General features: G+C 34.7%; 1 protein-coding gene across 11 annotated transcripts in view; it reads left to right on the top strand.

The window, feature by feature from the left end:
• The window catches only part of TENM1 (teneurin transmembrane protein 1), an 841,958-nt gene that overhangs the window by 633,697 nt on the left and 184,541 nt on the right, over nucleotides 1-23,720 (top strand). For 10 of the 11 annotated variants that reach the window (XM_009235231.2, XM_002832080.2, XM_054545040.1 and 7 more), the window contains 3 exons: nucleotides 15,114-15,299; nucleotides 16,901-16,924; nucleotides 18,828-18,974. In XM_009235231.2, the coding sequence (XP_009233506.2) occupies nucleotides 15,114-15,299; nucleotides 16,901-16,924; nucleotides 18,828-18,974 (357 nt within the window). The remainder of the gene's footprint in view (nucleotides 1-15,113; nucleotides 15,300-16,900; nucleotides 16,925-18,827; nucleotides 18,975-23,720) is intronic. The other variant, XM_054545045.1, reaches the window with a different exon arrangement.

Raw genomic sequence — 23,720 nt, 5'->3', positions numbered from 1 at the left:
TGTATGTGTGTGTGCATATATATACACACACGTGTATATATACATATATGAGTATACATTCACATACATATATACATATATATCTATATGTATGTGTATATATGTATATGTGTATATATACATATATATATAAGATTCCACATATAAGTGAGATCATAGAGTATTTACCTTTCAGTGCATGGCTTATTCCACTTAGCGTAACATCCTCCAGGTTCATACATGTGTAGCAAATGGCAGGATCTCCTTCTTTTTTAAGGTTGAATAGTATTTTATTGTATATATACTACATTTTCTTTATCCATTTGTCTGTCAATGGACACTGACGGTGTTTCCTTACGTTGTAGCCACTATTTTTTATGTCGTTACTTTGATTTAATGTTAATCTCAGACAAGTGCATATGAGTTAGCACCACCCTCTTTCCTGCCTCTTTTTTGATCCACATTAGCACCTAGCATGCAGCTTTCCCACACACAACTGTAAGCTCCAATAATAGAATCTTAGCTTAGTAAATGCCTATCCGTATGCCAGCTTAGTAAATACCTATCATTCTGCATCTTTTGCCAGCACCTTGAATTAAACACAACCAAAACCAAACATAACTCATCCTGACTTCCTGGTTTCCCTCAATGATGCCAACATTTTTCTAGTCACTCAGGCTGAAAATTTCAGATACTTTTATGTTCATCAGTAATTTATTTAATCAAAGTATATAAAGCTCAAGTTTGCCCTGAGCTATGCAGAGTACTCAATAAATGTTTGTTAAATCAATTCATGAAATAATCCTACAGATATTTATTGAGTGCTTATGTGCTAGAACTGTATGAAAGAGAAAAAAAGGGTTAAGACCTCGTTCCTGCCTTCATCAACTTACAATATAGTGGGAAGAATAATGCATATGTGTAAAAACTACAATAAAAGATTGTAGGCAGTAACAATCATAATATATGTGTAAACAAAACTCTATAATAGTATAGAAGAGGAGGAGGTCATCCCTGCCTTGGAGCATCTTAGACCATAGACTGTTGCCTGAAGAAAGTGTCATTCAAGCTTCAAGTGGAAAAATCATTTGTGCAGGTAGAGATAGGCTGTGGGAAAGCCCTTGAAAAAGAAAGGGAAAACATTGTAGAGCCCCAAAAGCGTGAAAAGGAAGGTGATTCTACTAAATAGAATAGGGCTAGCAGTCAAATTTGTCTTAGCAAAGGATGCAAGCTGGAGAACCATGAAAACCAAAGTCAAAAAAGTAACAACTGGGGCTTGGTTAGAGAGAGTTTAGATTTCTAGGCTAAGGATTTTGGACTTCAGTGTGCTTTGGTAAACTATGAAATATTTTTATATGTAGTGTGTGACCAGAGCTGTGCTTTGGGCAGAGAAAAGTAACCAATATGTTAAGGGTAAGCAAACAATGTAACATGAGCAACATTTGTAGGACTCAAGGGTGGCTAGATGAAGAAAAATTTGATTGAGATTAAATAGCTATCTTCAATGATCTGAGGGGCTGACCAGTAGAAAAGAGAGTATGCTAATTTTTGGCAGAATTAAAGGACACAAATAAATCTAATTGGTGAAAGAAAATGGACAGCAGATTTCAGTTCAAATCAACAAATTACTTTCTAATATGGCTGCATAAATATAGAATTGACTGGCTTTGTGACGTATAGCTGAACTTTTGGGAAAATATTGGAAAGGTAGGAAGTTTGTATGTCAAAGTGAGGGGCTGGCCAGATGAATTTTAAAGTTTTCCCAAGCCCTAAGATTCTATTGTTCTAGCTTATAGTTGTATGTGGGATGTTTAAAAAGAGAACAGAGCATTTGTGAAGCCGATGAGGAGGCTTTTGTGAGACTCAAGACAAAAGATGGGGAAGGGCCACATAAGTGTATTGGAAACAGAGCCAGTCATAATTTCTAACAGTTATGTAATACTTATGTACCCAGCACTATATGTAATATATGTAAGCACTTTACATATATTGACTCATTTGTTCCTTGTACCAACCCCATTTTATAGATGGGAAACCAAAGCATAGAAAGATTTAGTGAGATGCTCAAGGTCCCATAGTTAATTGATCTCTGAGCTAGGATTCGAGACCAGGAAATCAGGCTTTAGAGTCCATACTCTTAATCACTATGCTATCCTGGCCCTCCAGAGAGAGAGAAATAGAAGAAGTGTTGAAAACAGAAGAACTGAAAGATGTAGTTGGATATGAGCATAAGGCAAAAGGAAAATGAAAGCATAATGCCAAATTTCCTAACCTTGGAAACTAGGACTATTATCACGATATTAACAAAAATAGTAAAATCAGACTGGATGTGGTGGCTCATTCATGTAATCCCAGCTACTGGGAAGCCAAGGCAGGAAGATTGCTTGAGCCCAGGAGTTCAAGACCAGCCTGGGCAACATAGTGAGACCCAATCTCTACAGAAAAATTTTTTTAATTAGCTGGGCATGGTGGCATGTGTCTGTAGTTCTAGCTGCTCAGGAGGCTGAGGCGAGAGGACTGCTTGAGCCTGAGAGGTCAACACCACCATGAGCCATGATCTAGCCACTGCACTCCAGCCTGGGCAACGGAGTGAGACCCTGCCTCAAAAAAAAAAAAAAAATAGTGAAATCAGGATAAAGAACTGATTCATGAGTAGAGATTAAAATGTAGGTTATAAACATGTTGAGTTTAAAGGTGCTGGTGGCTTAGCCAGGTAGAAATGCGTAGCATGCATGTTATTTGTGAAATTGAGAGTGAGCCAAGGACTTTAACTTTGTGTAAATGTACCTAGATTGATATACTACCTCCTCATAGCTTTCCTACAGTACACTGTAACCTCACTAGAATGTTGATATCATAAGACAAGGATAGACCTAAAGTCAAATACTTTACTCCATTATTAATCCTTAGAAGAATGGGTGTGGCGACTCATAGGAAACATACAAAATATATGTCTTAAAGTTCAGATGACACTAATAACCACAGAGCCTTGATGATTACCATAGAGTAAAACTATAAATTTTTTTTAAAACTTAATGTCTTAAATGACACTAAACTATGCATTGAAATACTATATAAGGATATTTATATGCCTTTTTCTTCATCATGCTGAGGATTTTGTTGACTCTAGGTTCTTTACATTTCTTTTCTCCCCTGTCACGTTTATTTATAAGGGTAAAAATAAACTGTTGGTGCATGGTCTGTTGGGCTATGATGGCAGCTTTGTAAATACGTATGCAGCCCCCACCCAGGTCTTTGACAGAAAGCTGCTTTCCATGCCTTCGTAATGCCTTGAACACACCTTCTGCATTCAGGATGCAGAAGCCTACCACCGTTGCAAAGCTTGCCTGATGATTGCTAGTATCGTCTCTCTTGTGGACTCCAATTAGAGTTAGTGTTCTGAAGCATGGTGAGCCCTTAGCAATAGTGTTGAATGGGATGGGGAAGACAACTCTGTGAGCTCTTTCTCATTTAGAGTAAGATTTTTAGTCTGTGTGAAGTGTTCTTCCAGCATACACCTTTGGCTTTGCCACTGAAGTATGCTATCAGATTTGCTTGGGGACTTAGACGTGTATTTGAAAATCTTTGGTTTGTAGAGTTTCTTTGCTAAGTTGGGAGGCTTATTGCCTTAGAATAACACCATGTAGGTAATTTAGATGTGCAACAAGGGGACTAATGAAAATTCATTTTGAGGAGAGGTAATGTCAAAATTTTCTGAAAAAGGGAAAGCAGGTCAAATATCATTCAGGAAAGGGAGAAAAAATTCTGCCTGCTGCAATTTTAACATTTTACCAAATCATGCCCAAGAGTGTTAAACTTTATATACGAAAAGTAGCTTTCTAACTTGCCAAGAAATAGTTCTTAAGTAGCCACTCTTAGACAAGATGCAGTATAATTGTTCCAGTAGTAGTTTTATAAATGATATACACTATATAATGTATATAGTTTTATAAGTGAGAGCACTGTTTTACTGATGTCTAAGACATGCATTTCATACCTCTGTGAGGTATGAAAAGCTTGCCCTTTTAGGTGGTCACAAACTGCACCTAGACAGCAATTATGATAAGAAGGTCTAAGTGAAAAGCTGTAGATAAACCAAAACAAACTCTGCCATGGCTGAGCAATCCCATGGCCTACTACTCATGACAGATCATGAACCTTAAAAGTTAATATTTGCGGGGCTGGGCACAGTGGCTCACGCCTATAATCCTAGAATTTTGGGAGGCCGAGGCGGGTGGATCACCTGAGATCAGGAGTTCGAGACCGGCCTGGCCAACATGGCAAAACTCCGTCTCTACTAAAAATACAAAAATTTTCTGGGTATGGTGGTGTGTGCCTGTAGTCCTAGCTACTCGGGAGACTGAGGCAGGAGAATCACTTGAACCCAGGAAGTGGAGGTTGCAGTGAGTCGAGATCACACCACTGCACTCCAGCCTGGGTGACAGAGTGCAACTCCGTCTCAAAAAAAAAAAAGTTAATATGTTAATATTTGCTCCTTTAGGGTGATGGTTTTACCCTGACAATCTGGTACCTAATGGGTCAAATGATAAGCAAATGTCTAGATTTCAACATTCTTTGGCATTTGAGGATACTATTTGGATAGGCAAAAGTGTCAGGTTTATAAGCAAAGGATTGAAACACACTCTTGCAGTGTGTAGCTACAAATGAGTAGAAGTTCACCTCATCTTCAATAGTTTGAGCTTCTGATCACTAAGCTAACCAAAACGTGACATCTAGAGTTAGGGAGAATATTTTATTTAGCAAGCAAGGAAACAGGATTTATTCCAAAGGAAAGATTCTGTATAGTGAAAAGGCCAACTGACTTATTTTATCGAATTCAAAAGTTGTAAGTCAGGCATGGATTTTTCTGTCTTGTCAGGTTATTCAGATCTACCAAAGAACAGTTAACCAGTTCCTTTATAAAGGAAATCCGAAACCATGTGACAATCAAGATCCATGAAACATTAAGCTCAAAGTCATTACAACTTTTGATCTTCACATGCTAGATTCCTTGGGATTTTTGTTCTTATCCATCAAGAATTTTGAGAATCCTCTCAAGGTTTTATATAGGCTGGAGTGTGTCGCTGTTGTTACGCTGCTTGTATGTTGCTATTTGTTCAGTTAAAGCTAGCTGACATTTTGTATCATTTTGAATCTCTTCAGTTTAACTGTTCAGATTTAAAATAGTATTAAAACTACTAAGATACATTGAAGCATCATTGTAATGCTGAGGCTGAGGGACATGTTTTAGGTTTTAGGTTTTAGGTTTTATGTGTTAAAATGAGGAGATACTATTATACTTCAAGCATAGAAAACGTGATACTTATCCCACAGTAAAGCCAAATCTTTATCATAGCGAGGTACTTGTAAAGATTGGTTAGAGATGGTATTTAATTTAACCATATGCAATAAAACAGATATGATACCTTATTAACTAATATGTTCTTCAAATTACTTTTAGAGAAACAGACACCAAAAACATGTGTGTGCATGCATGTATATATGTGTGCATGTGCATGTATGTGTGCACGTGTGTTCTATTGATATAAAGTTAACAGTGACTTATAGTAGTCCTACTTTCTAGTAGAATATTTGCTACTGAGAAATGGAAGGAGTTGAAATCAGTAAAATGAAAATGATCCAAATACTTGGTGAAACAACACACAGTACACAAACTTTTGTTTGTAATAATGCTTACTATTATTAGTTGAATCATTGCTTGATTTTAGTGAAATTTTTGGTATACACCAAAATTTTTTTCAGCCCTTAAACAGCTTGAGCTGGCACTGCCTACACTTGCCAATATAACCTTACTTTTTTTTCTTACTGTTATTTCTAATATTAATCATACAAAACATAGAGAAAATCCTCATAGTTTAGTTTCCCCAACAAAAATTGCAGTAAAGTCTAACAAAGAGAGGGTCTCTGTCTATTCAGGCTCATTCATTCTCTGCTCTTCCCTGTGCTTTCCCTTTCAGCCTAATTTACTCTGATCTTTAGTTGATTCTACCAGATGCTGGACAAGTGAATATGTAATAATTTCTTAATTTTTATGAATTTTTACATCAAAGGTGTCTTTTCCTTGTTTAGAATGCCATATTTTAATCTTGAAAATTTTACATAAATGTATACTTTAGAAACTGATAACCAGATTTAATCTTTTGGGGTGCCAAATTTGATCACCATCTAATATTGGAGAAGGCAGAGGGTTCAAGAATAACAGAGTTTACATTACTAGAAACTTTTGCCTAAAAAGTAAATCTCAGGGAAGTGGTTCTGAGGGAGGCTCTGAAGGATTTACTGTTTAATCAAATTGTTCTTTGTCAGCATGCAACAAAGAAGTGTTCCAGTTGTATCTGAGTTCAATTTATACAAGTGTTGTTCATTGTTGACATGCCTAAAGAAACTTATTAAAAATGAAATGTCTCAATAGAACTTTAAAGTGCCTGCCTATATTTTTCATGTTCTTTTCCAATACTTTTGCACAGAAGAATGTTTATATTTTAGCATTCTTTTGTCATATTTTGTAGCCTGTAATGTTAATGTATTTTCAACAAGATAGAAAATATTACACAGGAAATAGAACTATTCATGAGACAAATGTATTAGAGCAAATATCATTTCTATCTTGTTTATAAATTATACAATTGCCAGCATCTGTTTTCTGTTAGTTCTTCACCCACACCAACCCCACTGCTGATTATAGGAAGATTGGGATTGAAAAACATCTTAGAATCAGTCCAGAAACTCTATTTGGAACTGGATGCAATTGCAGAAATGTTGATGCAGTTCAAAATGAGGAATGCTTATTGCTTAAGATCTGCTTCTCCATTTGTAGTAATTCATTTTGTAGAGGATTCCCTCATTCATGAGGATATTGCTTCCCACCTGAATACTTGCTGTGCTGAATCCTATCCGACTCGTGGTTGTGGTTTGTATCTGTGGAGGGTATTGTGTAAGAGTTAGGTTAAGTCATATCTCCAGTTATTTATTCAATAGAACAGTCAGTCTCTAAAGACAGTTGTTTTCTACTGATTCTCTTTTTCTTTTGTAAATTATTATGAAATATTTCAGACATGTAAGGTAACATAATGAACAGCTGTAAACCCACTACTTTGCTTTAAAAATTAATAAATACAAACAAAGTCCCTATGTATACTTTTGTGATCCCATCTGCCTCTCTTCTCTGCAGCAGAAACCACTATCCTCAGTCTATTCATCGTCATACAATACACATTTTTAGGCTTTTCCAAATATGTATATATCCATAAAATGTATTGTTCTACATGTGTTTAAATTTCATATGAATAACTTGCTTTCCTCCTTCATCATTATGTTTCCAAAGTTTATCCATATTCAGGCATGGATCTCTACCTTATTCAAGTTAACTGCTATATTTTTTGCACTGCATAAATATACTAAAATTTATATATCCTTTCCCATTGATGGATATTTAGGTTCAGACAGACATACATACCCCCTAGTATTAATAGGTATGCTTCAAAATGTTCTTGGATATTCTTGGCCTTTTCTGTTTCATATGGATTTTAGAATCATGTTTCAAGCTCTATGATGGGATATTTACCAGAATTACATTGAATTTATAGAACTAGTACAGAAAAATTGACATTCTAATGATATTAAGTATATCTTTCCATTGATTGGGTCTTTTTATGTGTTCTTCAATAAAGTTTTAAAATTTTATGTAAAGGAGTATGGAACCTTTTTTTTGCTATATTTGCTATTATTGTTAATGGAACCTTTTATTTAGAAAAAAAAGTACATGTTCTAATTTGCTGTCCCCGATATCTAGGCATGCTATTGATTTTTTCCTTTTAATTTTACATCCAGAAACCTTGTAGCTTTCATAGTTTACCTGTATGTTCAATTTTATCTCTTCCTTTTCAGGCATTCCATTTTTTTATGTCTTTGGTTGCCTTTTTGTGCTGACTAAGATTTCCAATACAACATTGAGTTAGAAGCTGTAGTTAATTCTAGTACTTCTTCTGACATTAAGAGGAATATATTGCTCTATTTCTGTACTAAATATGATGCTTACTATAAGATTTTGGTAAATCACCTTTACCATACTCAGTAAGTTATCTTTTAGCCATGTTTTTCTAGGAGATTCTATCATAAATAGGAACTAAATTTTAAATGGTACTCTTTCTACATATAATAATAAAATTATAATTTTTCTTTAATCATTATGAAATGTGTGAAAGTAAAATGGAATAATTCAGTGGTGAATTACATTGATAGATTTTTCTAAAGTTAAACCATCCTAGCATTCATGCTTATTTGGCTGTGACTTCTATATACTGGTGTATGCATGTGTGTGTGTATGTGTGTGCATTTTTGGTTTAATTACCAGATATTTTCTTGGAGATTTTTGCAGCCATGTTTATAAGTGAGATTGGCCTATTAAGAAATCATTTCTAGAGCTGGACAAGGTGGAACACACCTGCAGTCCCAGATACTTGGGAGGCTGGGGTGGAAGAATCACTTGGGCTCAAGAGTTCAAGTCCAGTCTGGGCAAAATAGAGACATCTCACCTTTAAAAAAAAAATCATTTTCTCCTTTTCTTACCCTATTTTGGAACTGTTTTGGAACTAGATTATATTCTTATAAAATGATTCAAGATGGTTTCCCTTTTTTCCTGTTCTCTGGTATAGTTTAAAATAGAGATTATCTGTCCTTTGAAAATTTGACAAAGTACACCTGTAAAACCATCTGGGCAATTTTCAATGTTTTTAATGTGTATTCAGGTTTTCTATTTCTTCTCATGTCCATTTGTTTTCTGGAAAAATGTCTACTTTATCTAAGGTTTCAGACTTACTTGCATAAAGTTGTTAATAGCAGTCTCTAATTTATTTTTGAATTTTAATCTTTAATGTTTATTTGTATTCTTTCTTTTCCTTTTTTCTAGCTCTATTACCTTGCCACACGTTTCTCTATTTTTTATACTCATCTCAAAGATGCAGATTTTGATTTTGTTGATCTTCTCTGTTGTTTTCTTTGTTTCCAATTTCATTAACTTCTGCTCTTGGCTTTGTTGTGTCCTTCATCTACTTATATGTAGTCCTTTTTCTAAATCCTTGATTTGGACACTTTGCTCATTGGATTTCAATTATTCTTCTTTTCTACTACATGCATTTCAGGCTGTAAATTTCCTCTAAGTTACTTTCTAAGCTGCATCCCACAAGTTTTTGTAAATAGTATTTCACTGTTACTCAATTTCTAATTCCAATGTAATTTTTGAAACATAATTCATTAATTATTTTTAAGTGTGTTTTTAAAGAACACCTTTCTGGGATTTTTCTTTTGTTATCTTTTTGTTTATTGATTTCTAATTTTACTGCATTTTGTGAAGCAGAATAATCCATATGTTGTGGAATCTTTGGCGATTATTGAGTCTTGCTTTGTAGACGAGTCTTTGTCAGTTTTTGTGGGTTATTCTGTGTGTGCTTGGAAAGAACATGTATTATATAGTCATACCTTTGAGGTCCTATATATGTCCATTAAATTAAAGTTGTACTGCCTTTGAGTGATGATGACTGTATTTATTCCTTTTCAGTGTTTATACAAGTTTCCTTTTTCTTGCATAATTTCATTGGCTAGGACCTCCAGAATTATATTGTGTAGAAGTGATGATCATAGGCATCTTTTCTCAGACTTAATAACACAAAAAAAGATTTCAACATCTCACTATTATGGTGTTTGCTATGGGGTGTTGTAGCTACTCTTTATCAAATTTAAAGTTCCTTTTAGTCTTAGTTTTAAAATTAAAGTTAAACGTTCCTTTTAATTACAAGTTAACTTAAAATTTCCTTTTAGTCTTAGTTTGCTACAAGTTTTTATCATGAATGGATGTTTAGTATTTTATCAAATACCTATTTTATATCTATTGAGATGATAATTTGATTTTTCTCTTTTATTCCATATGTGTGATGAATTACATTTGTTAATTTTCAAATGTGAAAGCAATCTTATATTCCTAGAATAAGCGCAAATTGGTCATGATATTATTTCTTGTTATGTAATGCTAGATTTGCTATATTAATTTTTGTTTAGGATTTTTGTATCCATGAATGAGATCTTCACGAGAAAGATTGGCATATATTTTTTAAATAATATCCTTCAGAATTTTATATCGGGGTTATGCAGACCTCATAAGGCATATTGTTAAGAGTTTCGTCTTTTCTATTTTTTGGAAAAGTTTATTTAAGATTGGCAATTTTTCTTTCTTAAAAGTTTGGTATATTTACAAATGAAGTCGTATGAGACTGGAATTTTCTTTGTGGTAATGTTTTCCATTATGGATTAAGTTTCTTTATAGAAACTATTCAGTTTCCATTTTTTCTTGTAGTTTATTAAGTTGTATTATTCTAGAAATTTGTTCATCAAAAATTTCAGCTGTATTGGCAAAAAGCTGTTAGTAATATCCTCTTAGGATGTTTTATGTTTGTACTATGTATAGCAATGTCATACTTTTTATTCCCGATACTGGTTATCTGGGTCTTCTGTATTTTCATCTTGATCAGTCTCCACCAGGAGTTTATCAATTTTATTGGTATGAGCCAATCATCAAATATTGACTTTGTTGATTCTTTCTGCAGTATATTTATTCCTATTGTATTAGTTTTAGCTCTTATAATTAGCATTTTCTTCCTTCTACCTTCTTGTATACATTGGTTTTCTTTTTCTAATTTCTTAGAATCAATACTTAGGTCATGGTTTTTCAGCTCGTTTTTCTTTCTACCTTATAAATTTTTCTGTACACATGGATTTAGTTATATTACACATTTTCATTCATTTCCATCTCTTTTCTAATTTTCTTTTTTTTTATTATTATTATACTTTAAGTTTTAGGGTACATGTGCACAATGTGCAGGTTAGTTACATATGTATACATGTGCCATGCTGGTATGCTGCACCCATTAACTTGCCATTTAGCATTAGGTATATCTCCTAATGCTATCCCTCCCCCCTCCCCCCACCCCACAACAGTCTCCAGAGTGTGATGTTCTGGAGTCTTATTTGTTTAATGTTTTATTCGAAAGTATATTTCTTGATTTCCAAGCATGTATGGATTTTAGATTCATCTGCTATTACTAATTTCAAATTTAATTTCATACTGGGCTTAAAATATCCTATGTATGATTTTAATACTTCTAAATATATCAAGACTTGCTTTAGAGCCTAGCACATGGTCAATATTTGTAAATGTTCTATATACATTTGAAATACATTATGTGTATTTTGTAGTCATTTATGGCAGTGTTTTGTATGTATCAATTAGATCAAATCTGTTAACCATGTTGCTCAAATATTTCATATTCTTTCTGATTTGTTTGCTTGCTCTATCAGTTGGTGTGAGAGGGGGGCTGTAAAGTCTCTGACTATGATTGTGAATTTGTCCTTTTCCCTTTCTTCTTCTTTCAATTTTGCTTCATTTATTTGGCTTACTGCTTTCTTCAATGTTGGGTTTTTTTTTGTTTGTTTGTTTGAGACAGGGCCTCACTCTGTTGCCCAGGCTAGAGTGCAGTGGCATGAACATGGCTCACTGCAGCCTCGACCTCCTAGGCTTAAGCAATCCTCCCACCTCAACTTCTTGAATAGCTGTAGGCACATGCCACCACACCTAGCTATTTTTTGTATTTTTTGTAGAGATGGAGTCTCACTATGTTGCACAGGCTGTTCTCAAACTCCTGCGCTCAAGTGACCTGCCCACCTCACCCTTCCAAAGTGCTGGGATTACAGGTGTGTGCCAATGTGCCTGGCCAATGTTGGAAATTTATTAGCCATTATCAATTCAATTTTTTTTTCTGATTCCATGAGACTGAAAAAGCTCTACTCAGCCTCTGAGCCTTCTAGCTCTCTCTAGTATAATTGACAGATGCTGCTACAGGAAAAGTATCCATAAATGTCAGGCTCTTCTCTCTGGGTTTTCTTTTTCTTCTGGAACTTGGCACAGTAATTCTTTACTGTTTTGTGAACTCCACTAACTCCCAAAAGATTTTAAAATATATTTTGTTTAGATTCTCTAGTTCTCATCAGAAGGGAATAGTAAAAATTACTTAGGTCCCTATTACTAGAAACAGAATTCCACCTTTTTGTTTTCATATGCATACTTGACAAAGTACCAGTTACCTAACTCCCGAATAACATAAGGCTTTCCAAATATTTCATTCAGGACACTCCATCTTACATATTATTAAACGATAGTATTTTATTTCTACATTGTTTCCTAGCTCCAGATTTTTTATTATTATTATTTTATACTCAATAGTCAGTGCTTCTTTGTCAACTCTCTGGGCTAGTGGGTACAGTTTATTACTCACCATCTTACTGAGATTGCAGCCTTTCAAGTGGCTCCAACTTTATGCTGGAGATTTAGTCCAACTCCATCTGAAATGGGTCCAAGACCTCATCTCTTTTTTCTTTGTGGATGTAAGTACCCAAGCCCCTAGTCGTAATTGGGTATAATAACTCTCAAGGCTACCAGAGGATTGACTGCTTTGGCTTTTAGCTCCTCTTTGCTTCTGGCACTTGAAGATTTCTCTTTTTTTGTGAGCCAAGACATGCAATTTAAAAAATTGTTACATTATATCCAACATTTCTAATGGTTTATATAGAGATAGTTTGAAAATAGCCTAGTCTGCTATTTGGCCAATACTGTTCATCTAGTCCTATTACTTTTCAAACAGAAATCAGAATGTTATACTCCTCTATGCCTAACATTTATAGTTGTACAAAGCAATATATGAAAAATGTTTGCTTCTAACTATTCTAGTCAGAGCTGACTTGACTAACTTTAACCAATTAGTGCCTAATCTTATAAAGGCCCTTTCAGTTCAGTTTTTAATGTCTTGGGAGGAGGCTGTGAAGGGGAACAGAATGATAATATCAGCCTTACTGCAAGAACTGAAATTATAAATACAAATTATCAGAGATTCAGATCAAGATTCGGGACCAGGGGTTCTTTTGGGATAATTCTACCTGAGCTACCACTTTTTAAGCCAAGGCCCATGTTTTTAAGATACGTTTTTCTGTGCCCTAGACTTTTCTCACAACCTGATGATTCCCTGCACAGCTTTCCATTCACTTTTCCACCCATTCCAATTTGGCTTTTCAACTACACCTTTATCAGTACAGCTCTTCCTAAAGTCATCAACAAATTCCATGTTGATAAATCCAATGGGCACTTCTCTGCCTGTGCCTTACTTGACCTCTCAGCAATATTAGACGTAGTTAAACACTCCTTTATTGAAAAGTGTTCTCTTGTACTTTAGTTACACCACAATCTCCTGGATTTCTTCCTATCACTCACCGCCTTCTCCATCCCAGTTTCCTTTGATGGTGCCTCTTTTTTCTACCTGATCTTTCTTCAGGGCTCTTCTATTCCCTGTTTAGGAGTATCAACCAGTTATTTCCATGCCTTTAAATACCACCTATAGGCTAATGATGCCAATTTTATATCTCCATCCCTGGCCTGTCAGAATCATATATTCTGCTAGTTGCACTGACATTTTCACTTGGCTTTTTACATATACCTTAAGGTTAATCTTTTTGATCTTCCACCCTTATTTTTCCCTTAGCCTTTCCCATTTCATTAATGGCAGCATTATCTATCCATTTGTTTAAGCCAAACTTTTTTTTTCCCTTTCCTTCATCCCTTATATCCAATTTTGAGCAAGTCCTGTGGTTACATCTCTAAACTATATTTCAAATCTGTCCAACAGCTTTGTGATGTGTAAGTATTATTACTTCTATTGCATTCTTACGCAAACAGAGATTAAGACAATATGTTAGTAAGTTGCCTAAGGGTCCATAGGTACTAAGCAGAGGAATCAAGGATGCAGTTATCTTTATTTCAAATTTACTACTCTTTCCATCATACCCTGCCTTCAAAGAATACTTGTGAGTAAACTTATGAACAAATTGAACCAGATTATAATAAAACTCATAATCATGGCTTTATCAGAAGAATATTATCATCTACTGAAACATAACTCTGCTATCTGTGGAGAATATTAATGCCTCTAAATATATTAAACTAGTTTCAGAATTTGAGACTGTGAAAGAGACAACCTGGCTTACAGAACACCATCTTTTCCTTTCAGAAATATGTGGCCTATTGTTCCCAAAACATATTTCATTCTTTCCATAGGTTTTTATCCTACTTCTCTTCCTCCAGCAAGGGAATTAGATCACGAAAGAGGCTTGCCATGCTTTTATGTTGGTTTATCTACTGTCATGACTTTATTAATATTCAACATTTCTCAACAAAAAGTCAAAGGGACAAAGGAAAGAAACTCAGCAGAGCCAGTACACATCATCATTATTATACTGTCTAAATACTGAATAGCATTTGAAGATAAGAAGGATGTGTACGTTAATCAACCAGTGTTAATTTTGTATGCTTAAAATAAATGCAAATATTGTTAGTATGATCAGGGAAACCAGCTGGTTGTCATCATTGGCATCTTTACCTTTTGTATATTATGAATTTTATTAGAAAGTTATTATCTTTCCAATTAATGAACTTGTCTTTCTGAATGAAGTTAGGGCACTGTTTTATTGGGATTTTTCCCCCAGTGATATCTTATAGTATCATAAAATTCCTGCAACATTATCTGTGATCTTAATGAATTTTTAGTGAAACCCACTTGACATTTGTTTGTCATTAATCTCATTTCTAAGCCTTGAATGCCATTATCATTCTATAGACTTCTCAAAATCATTTTGGCTTAGAGTTTTATATTATTCTTAGAGACTTAACTACCTCTTTTTAGAGTTTCTTGCACATTCATTCAGATGCTAGAGATCTTTGTGACATCTTGTTTATATAAATTGTTTTTTAACATTTTGTTTAAAATATAAGTATAGGCAGGGCATGGTGGCTCACATCTATAATCCCAGCACTTTGGGAAGCCAAAATAGGAGGACCGCTTGAGGCCAGAAGTTCAAGACCAGCCTGGTTAACATAGCAAGACCCCATCTCTATTAAAATAATAAATAAATAAAATATAAATGTAGACAGGGATTTTTGGTAATTATAATGCTTTTTGGAAGAATGGATGCTGGTTTTAACAAAATATGTTAATATATCTTCTTTGAATTCCCCACAGAGCTGTGTACCACGGAGTGTGGTAGCCATGGAGTCTGCTCAAGAGGAATTTGCCAGTGTGAAGAAGGCTGGGTAGGACCAACATGTGAGGAACGCTCCTGTCATTCTCATTGTACTGAGCATGGCCAATGCAAAGATGGAAAATGTGAGTGTAGCCCTGGATGGGAGGGCGACCACTGCACAATTGGTAAGTACCACCATACTTTAACCAAAGTAAGTTGGATTAGTTGAAGTTAAGAGCAGTCTAGTGAGTCAATCACTAGGCATTTAGTAGAATTTGAGGTTGGAGTAGAGGAGGAGAAGGAGGGTTGGTTACAAGTTTTAAAGTTTTGTGAACTGGTAGGTTTCTTCTTTTGTCGATGACATTCTATGTATTTCTTGTGTTGTTTCCTTTCTTATTACTTCAGTATTCCTTATGTTTTCTGCTTTCAAGTGCTTTGAGTTACTCAAGTGAAAGATGTTACATTGGAATAAAGTGTCATTAGTTAATAAGAAAAGTGCTTTTGTAGTGAAGGTAACATTCTCTGCCCATTTTTCCTTTTGAAAAGTATAGGTTGTTTCAGTTGAAAGCACTTAGAGGCAATTTCATTAAATGGGACTACTTTAACAGGGGCTATTCCATATCATTAGAGGCTGTCTTTAATGTATATGAGGAAGGCACTTCTGACCTATCATCAATAGAACATTTGTGTTGAATTGTTTATCCGGTAGTGTAGAGAGTTGGTCCTGAAGCCACCACTCTCTCTTCACCCCTTATTGCTAATTTCACAAAGGGAAAATGATCTGTGAATATGGAAAAGCTTATGTAATAATTAATTTATCATGTGATCTTCACACTATAAAAGATGTTAAAAATAAATATTTCAATTATAAAACACTTTCTTTTTCTGAAAAAAGCAAAGCCCTTAACATATATTTCTATCCACCGCTAAGGTTTCTATGCAAGAAACCTTTGCATAGAAAGGTTGTCATTAATACAGAGTAACAAGTATGATTCCCATTGTTCAGCTAAAGAAAGGGGGTCACAGAGTGTTCCAGTGGCATTCCTTGACTACACAGAAAATTCATGCAGAGCAAAGGCAATTGTGGGCCTCTGGATACCCAATTTATTGTTTGTAGGCTTTTCCCTCACTAGACTATACTACAGCTTTCATTTTTAGGTGAAAGTATTTTGTTATAATGGTTGGAGCTTGCCAAAGTAATGTATAATATATATAATACATATAACATATAATCTTCATAAACTGCATTACTTCTCTACTAAAGGTACAGTAAGTCTTGTTCTGCAACTGTGGGAAATATTTAAGATTCATTAAAAAGGTGGAGAGGGGTGAGATTCAGATGTGTAGCTTAAGTAATTACATTCCTGTACTACAGTAAGTTTATTGCCTTTACATAAGAGGATTTAAATATTGTGATGATTACCGTAGGTGGTTATTCCAGAACTCTCTTCTAAAGATATTACTGATAAGAAGTTGAAGCCAGTGCTCTTTCACAGAAGTTATTACTGAAATGTGAAAATGCAGTTCTTATACTTCTAATGAAATATGACACTTTTTATGAAGCCTAATAGAGTTTCTTGCAGAAATGCCATTAATATCGTTCTCACAGAAAATATTATTCACAAACTACACAGGCCCATGTACCCAACTCTTGAGCTGCAGACATTTCAGCAGTTCACAGTTTGCTGTTCTCCTCCCAGGCAACAGATGGTAAACCATTAGTACATATTGTATAGCTTTAGTCTCTCAGAAATTCATTTGATCACTCTTTTCCCCTCCCTTTTAGCTCACTACTTAGATGCTGTCCGAGGTAAGATTTTTCTCACTAATTTTATAACAGAAATATATTTTTAAAAGAAAATATGCATGTGAGAAAGAAAGGGTGGTGTTTTCTGGCATTTGTGTTGTTTGTTTTTATTTTTGGCAATCTTATTTGAATATAATGTTGTCAGTTTCATGCTAAAATAGTCACACTAAAAGGTAATTTGTTTTTTCAACATCAAAGAGTCACTTTTTACCGTAGTATAGAATGGACTGATAAGCAGTTTTAAGGACTATTTTTTCTTGTCTTTACATTGAGTTCTGTGTATGTGTGTGTGTCTGGATCTGTGTGTATTACACAGGTAATTATTAAATAATTTTTAATAATTTAATAATTATTAAATAATTTGGTTCAGAGGATGAACTTTTTCTTTAACATAACAATATAGCTCCAAGTCCATATACAAGGACTCCTAAGTCCTTACAGGGGCAGGAGAATTATCCTCCTAGAAGTATCCCATCATCCATCCCTCCAAGGAGCTTCCTTTAACAGAGACAGCAAGGATTTTTCTGCCAGATATCCTAGTGCCTTTCATTACCTCAGCTTCAGAAGTTTAATATGTCCCAAATTATTCTTTATTTCTCCTTAATTATCTATTGCCTATCCATTAGAATAGAACTACAAAAATTCCCTTCTCAAACCTATGTATGTTCATCATATGCCATGTCATGAGTATATTACATATATCAAGCTTTTCATATTTTCTAACAACCATCTGTCATTTTATTTTTAAATTTTTTCTTCCTCTTGTCTGTTGATAGTTGCTTGGAAAACTATTTAGAAGGAACACCGGGTTACTTCTACAGATTTTTTAATCTGTTTTTTGTTTTGCTCTTTATGCTTTTGGAATTTTCTTTCAAAGAAAGAAACCAAAATGAATATTGACTGGACTATTCCCAGTAAAATTCAGGTCTGGTCCTGTGTTGCTACTAGGAAAATACCCAGTAGCATTATAGTTGCTTTCTCCGTTCATCTGCCCACTGCGCATGTGGTGCATGTGAAGTTACCGTTTGCTAGAGCTGAATTCCAAACTACGGGTACAAAGAGTAGGGCATCCCTGAGAAGTTTAAAGTCTAAATAGGAACCATTGTCAGTGTTGATGCTTTATCAATGGATAAAAGTTATTTAAATGCTACACCTTCCTCTTGACTTGATATTTTCCAGTTCTCTATAATTCAGAAAGTCTAGATCTGGCATGTATTAATTCTATAAACACTTATTTAACATTTAATATTATTGTTATAAGCATAATATCATGCAAGCTTTTGAGAGAGATACGATAGAAGTAAAGATTTCAATCCTTAGCCCGCAGATGAATAATAATCTTGAAGAGAAAAGCTGAATAAATATAAAGCAACTACAGCACATTTCTAAGGCACCATATGAACAAATACTTAATGGTGTGGTCTGAACTGTATACCAATATACTTAAGTCCTGAAGCAATACATCATAAGGGAAAATCAGCACAGGCTAGAAGTAGTTAGGGAAAGTTTCTTTTCATAGGGACTGCTATCTTTTCCCAACATATTGGCCATAACTAGATACAGTGTCATCCATATAGTTTTGATTGAGATGAGGAGATATGTTTAGTGAAAAGAAAAAAAGAATTCTTGCCCCTGCTGTAGTTTTCTTCCTATATGAACCAGGGGTTGGGAATTGGGGTTAGCATTAATAAAGCTTAATTGGATCTCTAAGGAAAACCACTGCAGAGTAAGGGATAACAAGTTCCCTGGGAAGGTTTTGCGAGCAAGCAAGCTCCTCTTCCATTTATTCAACACCTCATCTGAATGGGGCCCAGATGGTTAGATGCTTCCCTATAGGCAAATACATCATTGTTGGCCAATCCCATTCTGATGTCTCTGTGATGGTTACTCTCTGATGTCTTTTCAGATGGCTGTCCAGGGCTCTGCTTTGGAAATGGACGATGTACCCTGGATCAAAATGGTTGGCACTGTGTGTGTCAGGTGGGTTGGAGTGGGACAGGCTGCAATGTTGTCATGGAAATGCTTTGTGGAGATAACTTGGACAATGATGGAGGTGAGTCATTTATAAAATGTTCACGTAAGAAAGGAATAGCCCAGCCTCTAGCACAGTGGTAATCAACCTGGCCAAGGGTGAAAATTAGGAATCTCTAGTGTAAATGATACTGAGTTATATAGGGTAATGCTACCTTTTAGTCTCAATCACATTAAGAAGACATTACTTATTGAATATTACTATAACCAGGCAGTACTCCAATTTTTTTTGCATGTGTTATGTATCATTTAATTCTCACAATAACCCTATGAGGTATAGGTATTACTATTTTCCCCACTTGTAGATGGGAAAATTAATGCTCTGGGTGGGGATAGTAAGTGACTTATCCAGAATCACATAGCTAGAGAGTAGCAGAGCCAAGTCTCCAATTTAGGGCTATGTGACTTCAGAGCATATTTTCTGAACTACTATACCATGCTACCTCCCATACCCATGGCATTTATCATATCAAATTAAATTAACATACCACTATTCAAGTTGTTTGATGTTAGCATAGTTTGCACCAGACATGCTAAAATATTTTTCTTTGTTGTTAGTTATTTGGAACTCCCTCTTATGTGTCTACCTTTTAGTAACACTTTATACCTTTCAGAGGACATAGCATCAAGACAATTTATGGTAGAATTTTAAATATTTAATCAAGGAGCTACGCATGATATTTTTTAAAACCACTGTGGCTCCAAGACCTCAGAGTTACCGCTTCTCTTAGGAAAGCCAACAAAACATCTAACACACTGTACGATCAGACATCAAAACTGCCCAAACCACCTCTGAGTGAGCCTAAAACAACAAATCCTCACTTTCCACGTGCCTTCTACTCGAGGAAACATAAAATTAACAAAATATTTTGTTTGAATTTCTGTATATTAGCTTAAAATGAAGTATATTATTAAATTTGACTCTTCACATTTCTATATCTGCTTAGACAATTGCATTCCTTCTCATTTGAATTCAGACATGAGGCAGGCTTCTATTAATAAGGTAGCAGTCATGGCTTAAGCACCAAACTGCATTGTAAGAGTTTCTTCCTTTACTTGTTCTGGCTAACAGTTAACCTTTAAAAGTTTTAAGACCTTATCAAATTAAGTGGAGGCAACTTTGTGATTAAGAACACAGCAATTTGAAGTTAAACTGTCTGGATTCAGATACTAGCTCTGGCTCTTATACTAGCTGCATGATTTGGGGCAAGTTTTATGATATCTCTATGCTTCAATTTCCTTATTTCTAAAATGGGGTTGATGATATTAAATGATATTACCATTTTTCCCTATAGTAGAATTAAGATGATATTGATGATAAATATAGATTCAGTTCTACTTTGAGACAGAGAGATAGATTGAATAATTAGATACACACTGTCTAATAGGGTTGTAATAAGTATTAAATGAGATAGTACAAGTGAGCCACTTGGAAGATAGTAAACTGCACCCCCCCCCCGCCCCCCCTCCACACACACACACACAAATAGAAGAGACTATTTTCTGAAGAGACTGTTTACTACCCATATAACTTGAAAACCTTGTTTTGGAAACTGTAGTGAAGTTTTCAATCTAATGATCCACTGATAAACTATTTAGTTTATTTTTATGGCCCTCTAAGACTCATCTTCACTTTCCTTCTTGTCTTTTTCATTATATACCTTTTACCTGGCACATCTTCATGTCTTCTTCACCCATTATTCTCTGTCCATAATTTAAGTCTCAACTTAAACCATATCTCCCATGAAACTTCTGACATCCACCTCCTCAATCACCTATGGTGTTGATAATATGCACCATACAATCAAACACCTAATGATATTCTGTATATGGTTTTCTTGTTGCATGTTAAGCATGGCCCATTGCCCATAGTTATATTCCCAATATGTTGAAAATAATAGTATCTCACTTGTATTCAGGATTTACTATGTTCCAGGCACTGTGCTGAGCCCCTTATGTGAATTATTTCATTTAATCCCCATTATGTAGGAACATTTTTTTTTTTTCGAGAGAGGGTCTTGTTCTGTCTCCCATTCTGGAGTGCAATGACACAATCTCAGCTCACTGCAACCTCTGCCTCTGGAGCTCAGGTAATCCTTCTACCTTAGCCTCCTGAGTAGCTGGGACTACAGGCACACACCACCACTCCTGGCTAATTTCTGTATTTTTAATAGAAACGGGATTTCACCATGTTGCCCAGGCCTGTCTCAAACTCCTGGGCTCAAGCAATCTGTCCGCCTCAGCCTCTGAAAGTGCTGGGATTTCAGGTGTGAGCCACTGCACCTGGCCAGGAACTACCATTAACACTACTTTACAAATTAGGAAACTGAGACACAGAGAAGTCAAGTAAGTTGTTAAAAATCACATAGTAAGCAAATGATAGGTCCTGGATATAAACCTAGGTGGTCTGCTTCATTCTAAAAAGGATTTGGTATAATAATAGGAATTTCTCAGTTATGTATTGATTAAAATGTTATGCTCAGAAAACACATTAACAACCTATGCAATTATAATTTCTGGCTCAGTTAAGGTTGAGCCAATGTTTCCTGCCTTAGTAAAGTAATAAAAATAATTGAATATTTAATTATCACCATTTTTTATGGCCTCAAGGTCATCTCAAGGCAGCCAAAATGTTTAAAGAATGGATCAATTAAATATTAATAAATTAATGAATTATCAGTTCTCAATGCCTGTGGTCTATGTAGATTCAGAAGACATAGAAGATTTCACTGAATGTATATTGACCTGTGAACATTCCTTAAAACTATGTATCTATATGCAAATTAAAAATCAAAGACCTTAATATGAGCTCAGTATATTTTTATGATCGTCTCTTTAGGGAGCGGGGGGAAGGCTCCTTGAGATTTCCAATTACCATTTTTCCCTATAGTAGGATTAAGATGATATTGATGATAAATATAGATTCAGTTCTACTTTGAGATGGAAAGATAGATTGAATAAACTCTGAAAGCCCCATGACTAAGATTTTAGACCAATAATTCCATTTTTATACTGTTCAAATATTACCCCTGAGAATACATTAAATGCCCTTCATTTGGTAGTCTCAGCTTTCCAGCTATCCATAATGGCTGGTTTCATTTAGTTAAATATGACTAATTATTAATATTTGCTTAATATTAATATTAGTATACTTGTTTGTGCATGTGTGTATATGTGTGTGTTTTAGTTACATTAGAAAGTACCAATTTAACCTTTTTGGGAAAAAGTAGTTCTAATTTTAAAAATGTAATTCTTAAGAAATCTTCCCAATCAAAAAAAATCACTTTCAAGCATTTGCTTCAAGTAGCTGCTACCTGATTACTCCATATTATAACTGATACTTAAAGAATGGTGGAATTTTTTTGCATTCTAATCAGCTTTGAATACCCATTAGTATTGCTGGTATTTCCTGAAGCTTTGACTTTAGTTACCCTCTGATTCAATGCATTGTGATTCTCAGTAACTAATTGGGCTACACTGAATATGTGGGTGACACCACTGGTCCAGAAACTACCTAAAAGCTCCATGAACAGTAAAAACAGAACAGAGAAAAAATAACCTTTGGATGTTTTTTCTTAAGTGCAAAAAAGGAAAGCTATCTTATGTATTGTATGTATAAGAACTAATTACTATAGAAGTCACAAACCTATGAAATGTCTTGACCTCATTCATCTCTTTAATCAAGAAGCACCTACCACATGCACAACCCTATACTTGGAGGAAAAAACTTACTATGGTGACCACATTTTCATTTGTTAATTATGTGTCCTAATTTGGAGTTTGTTACATATGATCACCATACATTACATGCACGTATGAATTAACATGAGAAAAAAGTTTGAACATTATATTAACTGAGTCAGAATAGCTGAAACAAACAATAGTGAAAGAACTATCAGACATTAAGGCATATTTGAAAGCTATGATAATTAAGCAAAGTGGTACCGATGTGAGAATAGACAGATTAATGCAACTGAATAAAAGCTCTAGAACACACCCAAGTACAAAATTTAGTATATTATAAAACTGGCATCAAAAATCAATGGTGGAAAATAAGCATTATTAAATAAATGGAATTGGGACAACTCTTAAGAAAAAATGCCTTAGATTTTTTAATTCATACCATATACCTAAAGAATAAAATAAATAAAAACACTTCAACTGGATTAATGAGTTAAAAATAAAAGAAAACAAACAGAATTCAAAAAAAATAGGTGATAGATCTTACAATGAGAAAGCACTTTGTAAACATAAAAAGAAACCATAATAGGAAAAAAAACAATAAATTTGACTTAGTAAAACTTTAAAACTTTTTTATAATGTTTAGCTAAATGTGTAGACCATCCAATATCTAAATATTTGCAGACATCAAAATCTACACTGTCTAGTATGGTAGCCACTGGCCACATGTGAGTATTTAAATTTAACTTAAATAACATAAAAAAATTCAGGATCTCAACTGCACTAGTCACATCTCAAGTGCTCAGTAGCCACATGAGACTAGTAGCTACTGTACTAGACAGCACAGTACTAGAGCATCCCTATCTTTAGGAAAAGTTATATTGGATAGTGATGATCCAAATGTTTCACTCAAATGTTTACCTTTAGGCCAAACATTTCACATTAAGTACCTGGTTTTCCATTAATTCATTACTACTTCTTGCCAACTATTGTGCTTGGCACTGGGGAGAAAATGATAAACAATACAAGTTTCTGCCCTCATGGAGCTTATGGTCTAGCAAGGCAGATAGATATTAAATAATCCACA

This window comes from Pongo abelii, chromosome X (assembly GCF_028885655.2).
Source record: "Pongo abelii isolate AG06213 chromosome X, NHGRI_mPonAbe1-v2.0_pri, whole genome shotgun sequence".
In the NCBI taxonomy this organism is placed as follows: domain Eukaryota; kingdom Metazoa; phylum Chordata; class Mammalia; order Primates; family Hominidae; genus Pongo; species Pongo abelii.
Note: the sequence above shows the minus strand (reverse complement) of the source record. Positions and strands in the feature narration are given on the sequence as shown.